Source organism: Monodon monoceros, unplaced genomic scaffold (genome assembly GCF_005190385.1).
Source record: "Monodon monoceros isolate NGI ecotype Baffin Bay Population unplaced genomic scaffold, NGI_Narwhal_1 Super_Scaffold_5, whole genome shotgun sequence".
In the NCBI taxonomy this organism is placed as follows: Eukaryota; Metazoa; Chordata; class Mammalia; order Artiodactyla; family Monodontidae; genus Monodon; species Monodon monoceros.
The window spans coordinates 15,616,546-15,625,360 of record NW_021703782.1 but is presented as its reverse complement, the minus strand read 5'-3'; the positions used below and the strand labels follow the sequence as shown (position 1 = coordinate 15,625,360).

The window sequence follows — 8,815 nt, the reverse complement described above, 5'->3', positions numbered from 1 at the left end:
CCAGGGGAGGGCAGCAGGCGGGGGCGGGGAAAGGAGCCCCGGAGAGTCAGGCCAAGCTGCCACTAATCCGGGCAGGGAGAGGGGGGGCACCCACACGTCAGAGCGGGGACTGCCGGGTGGAGGGCATCTGAGGACATCCCCTCCCACACACGCGGCCGTCTGGGCACCTAGCCCTACTTCCCCAGCCCCTCCATCCTTCAGACAGCTGAGGCTGGCCTCCCCCCACCCCACCCCCACCCTTGTGGCAACGCCTGGGGCGGGGGCATGGGGGAGGGGGGAATACCGGGGAGAATTCTCCCAGGACCTGGGGAGAGGGGCAGAGGCAGGGAAGTGTGGAGATGCTTCTGGAGCCAGGAGGAAGCTCTGCGGCAGATGCCCCCTCCCCTCTCACCCACCCACCCACATCTCTGACCTAGTTCCTCTTCTCAGTCTGCACCTCACCAATGCCCCTTCTCCTTCCGCCCAACCTTCCCTCCCCTGCAATCCAGCCACCCTGGTAGAGAAAGCTACCTCATTCCGCCCCGGGCTCAGGACCTTCTGCCTAGTAACCCAGCTCTGGCCCCCGGGAATTCCTAAGTAGCGGGCCTCATCCTCCTGCCGGGGCTTCTACGCCTACCCAGCTATAGGGCATCCCAGTCCCTGATGCTGGGCGGGGGACAAGGGGGCGAGAGCCAGAGTGCTCACCTCCTCAACCCCTTAAAGGGTGGGGCAGTGCCAGTCATGACGCCCCAACTCAGCCTGGGCCAGGGCTGTGTTGAAACAAGAGGCTAACCACACTGCTGCCGCCCAGAGTGGGAGCGAAAAATGCAGCAGTGGGGCTAGTGCACCTGGAGGCCAGAGTAGGGAAGGGGGACCGGGACCGGGAGGGGCCGAAGAGGTAGGGAAAGAGAGGAGCCACCAGAAAGGTCCAAGGGACAGCTGGGCTGTGGGGAGGAGGGAGAAGGGAGGGCTGGGAATGAGGGGCCACCTGCTCCTGGGAACTCGGAGTCAATGGGGGCATCCCTCAGAAGCAGGCAAGATGGATGGGGAGGACACAGCGAGCGCAAATCAGGCAGGGCTGGTACCTGGGCCAAGCAAAGGTGCGTGCTTCCAAGGTACTAGCCTAGGCTCTTCATCTCCCTACCAGTGCCCGGCGTGATTCTGCCTGGGAAGACAGTGGGCACACTGGTGAGTAATAGAAGGTGGGGGGCCGTGGGTAGGCCAGAGCAAGGCCTAACCTTCCCCTAGGAGCCAGGCCAGAGAGGGCATGGGCTGGGCCAGTAACCCCATGCAGAGGGAGATGGTGCTGGGCAGATGTGTCAGTGATTCTCAGAGGGACAGGGCAGGCTCTGAGGGAAGCCCAGCCCACACCCAATGCCCCAGTCTCGGGATCACATGTGCTTGTCCAGAACTTGGAATTCTCCTTGCCCCTTCCCTTCTGGCCCCAGGATGTCTTGGAATCCAAACAACTGCAGCAGACATTCGCCAAACATGTGTTACAGAGACCTGGGCATTTTCAAGGCTCTGTGATGGCTGCCACCAAGGAGATGCAGGGTACAAAGATGAATGTACAAAGTCATCCCCGGCCTCGAAGAGCTTCTGCTCACTTGGTCCATGTTCTTTTACCAGCAAACATTCCCTGAAGCACCTTAGGTGTCAGGCCCTGTGCTGGGCACTGCAGGTAACGATTGGAGTCGGGCATGTTAACAAACGTTAACAAGGTGCTTCCAGTCCCAGCCTGGAAAAATCAGGGGAGCATCACAGAGCGGGTGATGCTTAGCTCAGAAATGAGGGAATAAGTACTTCACCACGTACTACAATATTTCACTTGGTCTAAACCACCATTTGCTCCAGGCCAGGATACAAAAGTAGGACGCACATCTATTCATTGTGAAGTCACAATGTAGTGGGGAGGGAAATACGATGTGCTCAAGGCAAAAATAGAAGTCCATGCAAGCACAGAGACAGCGTGGTCTAGGTGAGCAATCAACCCCAAGGGCAAAGGGAAGGTTACAGAGGGGGCTTCCTGGAGGAGGTGATGTCTGAGTGGGGTTCAGAGGGCAAATAGGAATAGGACAGAGTGTTGGGGGGGGGCAGGAGAAGAGCATGGAGACATGAGAGAGTCCAGACTGATGAGGTGGGGAGCAAGAAGCAATTGGGGCCTAGGGGAGTCTGGTTGGCCAGGGAGCGGAGGGGACGACGGGCACATGAGCACAGCCCACGGCATCGTGCCCCCAGGACAGGGTGAGTGGGCCAGAGGTCAGGAGGCTCAGGATCCTCAGGAGGGGTTGGAGTCAGGGGAGGATTCTTGGAGAAAGCAGATCATGAAGGAAGGCCGCGTCGGCCTGGATGGAAGACTCTTGGGAGCACAGGAGATACATGCAGTGCAGCAAAGGCCTGGAGGCCAATGTTGGAATGAAAGTGATGCGTTCTGCAGATAGAAATAGGAGCAGCGGGGCAGCCAGGCTAGCCAGGAGGCTGGGGCTAAGATAGCCACCAGGGACCATCTCTAATTCAGCCCCGGGGCCCAAGTGACCCTGCCTGTCACTGTAAGGCCCCATCCAAGGAATGAGGGCTGGTGAAGTCCCAGCTCCCAGGAAAACTCCCTCACCGGCCGGCACCTTCAGGCCTCCCCCAGCTGCTCCCCGCTTTCAGTTTTTATCTCATTTTGTCCATTTATCATACACTCCTCTGTTTTTCTCTCTCGGTTCAGGGGTGTGGATTCTGCCATTCCACCCCCACCAAGGCGACTTCTGGACAGACTTGCATCAGGAGATGGGGCCCTGACCCACAGGCGGCACAATCATGGACAAGTTGCTTCACCTCTCCAAGTCTCAGTTCTTCCATCTGTAAAATGGCTATAACCCCGACCTGACAGGCTTGACAGGAGGATTTAAGGAAATCATCTATTTAAAATGCCCAACACGAGGTCAGACAAACAATCAATGTTTCTTTATAAATTTATTTATTTTTGCCTGCATTGGGTCTTTGTTGCTGCGCACGGGCTTTCTCTAGTTGAGATGAGCAGGGGTTACTCTTCGTTGCGGTGCGCAGGCTTCTCATTGCAGTGGCTTCTCTTGTTGCGGAGCACGGTCTCTAGGTGCGCGGGCTTCAGTAGTTGTGGCACATGGGCTCAGTAGTTGTGGCTCACGGGCTCTAGAGCGCAGTTTCAGTAGCTGTGGCGCATAGGCTTAGTTGCTCCACAGCATGTGGGATCTTCCTGGACCAGGGCGCGAACCTGTGTCCCCTACATTGGCAGGCGGATTCTTAACCACTGCGCCACCAGGGAAGTCCCCAGAATCAATGTTGGATAACTGCTAGTTTCCTTCTCCTTGCCTCCCAGGCAAGAAACTTTCTCATTTACTCTAGTTCTGCACAGTGGTTAAGTACACTTACTCTGGAGCCAGACTGCCTGGTTTCCAAGCCCAACTCTGCCACTTACTAGCTGTGTGACCTCGGGCAAATTACTTGCCCTCTCGGTGCCTGTTTTCCATTTGTGAAATGGAGATTATAATAATAGTATGTACCTCATGAGATTGTTGTGAGGATTAAATTAATATATGTCGGGGGCTCAGAGTAGCCCCTGCCGGGGCAGCCACATTCTAGGTGCTAGCTCTCACTTGACTTTGCATCCCCAGTTTCTCGAAACATGCCTGGTACTTGGGAGATGCTCAATAAAGATTTTTGAATGAATAAATGAAGAGATAAATCAACCCCATGATGCAAGGGAACACCAAGATAGGAAGTCATGGAACACCAATCCGTGAGGAGCTAAGCCACCCAGCAGATTAAGTACTTCTCCCAAATAAACTCAGATAATCCCCATACCCAGAGTTAATCCACGCTCCTCAGGTCACTCCGGGTGACCACTCCATTTCCCCTCTTCCTACCCGACACTCTCACCCATCTCTTGACTTAATCGAAAGCGGGAAAGAAGAGGAGGCATGTGGGTGGGAGAGGGGAGCAGCCCGGGGACAGTACAGTAAGACCAGCATCCAGGGGCAGGAGAGGGCAGGGCTGGGCACTGGCTGCCCCAGGGATTAGAGTAAGGGATGGAGTGGAGCCAGCAAACAGCCTGGGTCTCAGAACAGAGGAGATTCGTGGATGGGACTGGCTGATTACCAATGACCACGAGCAGCAGGGAGGGCCTTTGGAGGCCGGGCCAGAGTCCTGCATCATCCCTCCAGCCAGCTAGCTGACAGGCCAGCCTCCAAGCCCCGCCCTCCTTGACCTGGAAGCTGGGGACAGCCCAGACCCTGGCAGCTGCTGCCCTCTCACGGCCACTCCGCAGAGGTGCAAAGCTCCTGTCAACCTAAGTGTTTACGAACTCGATGCACCGGGAGCTGCCTAGAGGCCTGGCAGGCCCTTGGAGGAAATCGGCCTCCCCAGCCCTAATCTTCCGCACAGCTTTAGCTAATCCCCATGAGATTATCGTGCTGCCTGAGGTCCCTCCACACCTTCGCTCCCACTGGTTTCTACTTCCCGTCAAGGCCTGATCCCATCCCCTCCGGATTGCATTCTTAGACTCTGGACTGCCCCTCCGCGCCCCCCTCCCCGCCACTCTCCCATCCGTGTTCTCAGAGGTCCCCAAGAGCTTTCCATAATAGTACTTGCCGCATCACATCTGTCGATGGCTACCCGCCCTGGAACACTCGGCTCCTCTGGCAGTCTGTCTGGCCTTTCAGCACCAGGCCCAGACTGGCCTGGGGCAGGCTGTTTAATAACACGTGCTGTGAGGACCGGGACTACAAACCAGAAGAGACAGAGCCCTTTGACGCATTTATTTATCAAAACTTCCGCAAACCTGGCCTCATTCACCAACACAAACCATACAACCAGGACACACACTTGGCCTTGGAGAAGGCTGTGAAGTACTCGGAAGGACAGGAAGGAACGAACACAGCTGGGTGGGCTTTGGGTTTCGTTCTTCAGGGGTCTGGGGAGGGCTCTGGTTCCACACCTGGGAAGGTAGAGCGGCGAGGAAAACAATAAATAAAACCCTGAGCCCAGCCTGCTTTGGTGCATCGTGGGTGCAGCCCCACACATGGCCCGTAACCGACAGCAAGAGTCAGGAGGGCAGCACCCGGGCAGCTGGTACAGGCAGGCCAGATGTGCAGCCAGAGGTCCCCTCCAAACAGTCCCAACGCCCTGCAGGGCACGAGGTAAGACTGGGCCAGGCTCCATAGACCCTAGCTGTCCATGTCTGAAGGCGTGGTCTTCTTCCTCGTCCGAACCTTCAGGGAGCGCGAGGTGCCCTGTGGGGAGAGAGAGCAGGCACCCCGTGAGAGACCCGGGCTGAGGCGGCCACGAGGGCAGCTCACCCCCCTTGTGCCTTCCTCACCACTGACCTCCCGCACCAGCGGCTTCCTCTTGACCACACGAAGACTCTGGGTACGGCCCAGAGGCTTCTCTCGGGGCCGCGCTGATGGCTGGGGGACCACTTCTGTGTCTGACCAACACTCATCCTCGGTGTCACTGTCCTGCAGGCCCCCTGAACGGTACCCTGTTGTGGAGGAGAGGGAGACCGGGACGCAAAGCTGGGCACGGACACAGTCTGAAGGCCTGGGGCCAGCTGAGCCAGGCTTTCCTCTGGCCCTGGGGGGAGCCACAGCTGGCCTGGAGGAAGCCATCCCTCTCGGGACAGCTCTGGCTTCCTCTGTCCACTCACCGATGGGTGGCCTGCGGTGCGGTACCTGGTCCTCCAGGTAGAGGGGATCCTGGTAGGTGGGGGCGGGGGCATCGGAGATGGTGCGCAGGTCCTGCATGGAGAAGCTCCGCAGCCTTCCGGCCAGTGCGCCCTGACTCTGCAAGACAGTGGGATCCGCTGCACCACCTGACGGAGGGGGGCAGGGTTCCTGGCAAGAAGGGGCCTCAACCAGGGGAGCTGCCCAGGAAAATCAAGGCTGACCTGCAAGCAATCCCTAGGGCACAGGCCTCAGAACCGAAAGAAACACGGCGACCTCCTAGCCCTGTGCCTTTGTGGCGCCAGCAAGAAGGTAGGGCCTAGGGTCCAAGAGCAGCCACTCACGGTCAGTGTCAGAGCCAGGGAAGTCTGAACTTCCAGCTCTGTGCTCCTGCCAACACCCCACCTGTCACCTCTCGCCCCTGTTCCCCCGGCCTGGACAGCTGCGATCTCTCGGCTCCCTGACAGACAGCTGGACTCGCTCAAAAGGCCCTGGGGGTTGGGGTGGGGATGGGGGAGGGCTGGGGCCCAGGGCACCTTGGTGGCTGCCTGCACAGCAGCCGAGGCGGCAATGTTGAGGCCCCGCTTCCCAAAGCTGAGCACCGTCTCGTAGCTGCGCTCCTTGGCCTGCACGATGTAGGTGTCGATCTCCTGCGGACACGGGGTTGGGGGGGGTGTGGGGGGGTGGGGAGGAAAGCTCAGGCGCACAGCCCTAGTCACTCCTCTGTGGCCCAGAGAAATCACTGGGAGCCACGCCTCCCAGCCCACCCCACCCACAGAGCACAGGGCTCCCCATCCACTCACCGGATCCTACACCTCAATGATCGGCCGTGCTCCAGCCTCCCCCCACCATGCCCAAACCAACTTCCAGCTGGTGTTTCACACCCCCTAAAGGTCATTCACATGTGTCCCCATTTGATTTTCCCAGAAGAGGAGGAAGGCTAGGCTCTGTCAAGGCCCCATGGCTAAACAGCAGTAGGACTGGGATTAGAGCCTAGGTGTCCCCAGTCTCTTGAGCTGCAAGTCCAGGGCTCTTCGCCTCACACCCACTCCTACACTGCCCGCCCTGCCTCCCGCTGCGGTACCTTCTCATGGCGAGACAAGGATGGGTGGACGAACTTGCGGTAAAGCAGGCTGGCCCCCTTGGTATAGGGCGAAAGCAGCCACAGCACAAATGCCATCTTGATCTCGTAGTAGAAAGGGAACCTGTCAGAGCAGAGCGGGTAAGGTCCACAAGGGAGCCAGGCCAGGGAGGACCACCCCCTCCCCGCAGCCCACAGAACCCCAGTGCCCATACCAGGAAATAAAGATGTCTGTAAAGGTCTCCACTGCCATGAAGAGTGCAAAGACGATCCAGTACATCATCCACCGAACCTGGACGGGGAGGGGCGGGCAGAGAGGTCAGAGGCCAGCAGCTGCGCCTGCAGTGCCAAATCCCCTGTCCCGGGCTGACCCAGCCCCGAGATTCCAGAAAGCCCGTCCCACTGCATTCCCCTGGCACCTGGCTGGCCTTAGAAAGTTGCCTCTGAGAAGCTGCCACTCATTCCTGTACCCACCCCAACAGGCTGCACCCACAAGATCCTGCAAAGAATCCCAAGAGCCCATCCTCCATCCACACCCACTCTGCTCTAGGGTACGCCACCAGATTATACCCCTGGAGGAAAGGGAGGCCAGCTCAGACTCCCCCACCTCGCCAAATCCTACCACACCCCCAAGGCTGTGGTCCCCCCACCTGAGCTGAGCCCTCCTGCCCACCCCCGCACTCACGTATTCACGAATGTTCTTGGTCTTCACAGCCTTGTAGGAAGCATAAGTTGGGTACAGCATCCCAAACACCAGCCTGAAGAGCAGCCCCCAAAGCAGAGGGAGAGTGTGAGGGGCGCCACTCCCCACGCCCCTGCCAGGTGGCGGCCTCCCCCGCACCCCACGTTCGAGGTGGCAGTGCCTGCCCTGTTCTTCCCGCTTGGCTTGCACGACCTGCACCTGAGTCAGTGCCCTGGAGGCCACCTTCCCACCCTGCTGTTTACAAACATCCCAAGCCTGCCCAGGCCTGCACGAGTGGCCCATGGGTGCATGATGTAGCGAGAGCACAGACAGCCACTCCACAAGGTGAGTGGGAGGCAGGCTTCTGAGCCATGAGAGCACCAGGCTGTTCCCTCCCCTGGACGTGCAATCAGGCCCAGGGCCACCAGACCAGGCACTGCCAGGTTGCAGGCAAGGATATTCCAGCCGGGTGAGGAGTAGGACAGAGTGGGGAAGCTGGGGCCAGGATGGTGAGTCACGTGACTGACTGCTCAGATGGGAAGCCGGCACCTGGATTCTCTGCCCACAACGTGCCACATCCTGTGTTTGCCAAGGGGTGGCTGGCCGGCCTGTGGTCCTCCGTCCCACTCACCTGCCTGCAGTACGTGTGTGACTGCGGGGGGTCGCCATCAGCCAAGTAGGCTTGAGTGCGAGGTGACAAGCACACGGTGCCCAATGCCTTGTGCAGGCCCGCAGGTCCCTTAAACCTTGCGGTGAATGTTGGAGGGAGGGGAAAGGTGTGACATAGCTCAGAAAAGCCCCCTTTTCCACCAGACATTCCCAGCTTCCACCCCAGGGGCGGGCTGACATCCAGGGATAGAGAGGGTATTTGAGCGGCCATACTCACACCACCAGGCGACAGATCATCCAGGACACCATCCTGCAGTCTCGGGAGCGAAGGGAGATTCCTCCAGGAAGACGCCCAGAGGGACGCTCACGCCTGCGCTGGGATGGGATTAACAGTGGAGGTGTGGAAACCACAGGGGCGCTCGGGCTGCCCCTTGGTGGAGGCGGAGCCCACCGCCCACTGACTCCTCAGTGCCGGAAGCCTGAAGAATGGGGAGACCAGCGGGCCGGGTCAGGCAGGAACTGAGTTGGGAGCCGGTACCGGCCGGCACGCTCTTCCGCCCCGCCGCTCGGGCAGTTACGCTCCGACCCGCACTTCCTGCCCCGGAGAACCAGGCGTTCAGCCCTTGCCGGGGGCGCTGTGGGTCCCGAGCCAGAGGTGACTGGTCGCAGCCTGCGTTCGTGCGGGTACCCACGGCCCCAGTGCGCCAGGACACCTGCACCGTTCTCGGGGCGGAGTTTGCAACTCACTTGAAAGTTGCACGGAACTGGGCCCTGCCCAAC

General features: G+C 59.3%; 1 protein-coding gene across 3 annotated transcripts; it reads right to left on the bottom strand.

Annotated features, from left to right (window-relative positions):
- Positions 1-4,748: 4,748 nt before the first annotated feature.
- Positions 4,749-8,815, bottom strand: REEP4 (receptor accessory protein 4). Of its 3 annotated transcripts, none has more exons than XM_029203967.1 (8): positions 8,313-8,815; positions 7,430-7,502; positions 6,960-7,036; positions 6,748-6,868; positions 6,200-6,313; positions 5,648-5,783; positions 5,328-5,482; positions 4,749-5,234 (listed from the first exon to the last, which is right to left on the bottom strand). In XM_029203967.1, the coding sequence occupies exons 1-8, from the start codon at positions 8,342-8,344 to the stop codon at positions 5,169-5,171; spliced, it is 774 nt and encodes a 257-aa protein (XP_029059800.1). In that variant the 5' UTR covers positions 8,345-8,815; the 3' UTR covers positions 4,749-5,168. The 3 variants fall into 3 exon arrangements, with proteins under 3 accessions (XP_029059800.1, XP_029059798.1, XP_029059797.1); XM_029203965.1 differs by having other exon boundaries at positions 4,845-5,234; positions 8,058-8,815; XM_029203964.1 differs by having other exon boundaries at positions 4,845-5,234; positions 7,430-8,815.

What these genes read in the sequence shown, in the direction of transcription:
- REEP4 (XM_029203964.1), bottom strand. Translation starts at nt 7,729, where the DNA reads ATGGGCCACTCGTGCAGGCCTGGGCAGGCTTGGGATGTTTGTAAACAG. An exon ending in CCAAGAACATTCGTGAATAC is followed by an intron (nt 7,037 to 7,429) that starts GTGAGTGCGGGG and finishes CTCCCCGTCCAG; the next exon opens with GTTCGGTGGATGATGTACTG. An exon ending in ACAGACATCTTTATTTCCTG is followed by an intron (nt 6,869 to 6,959) that starts GTATGGGCACTG and finishes CTGCTCTGACAG; the next exon opens with GTTCCCTTTCTACTACGAGA.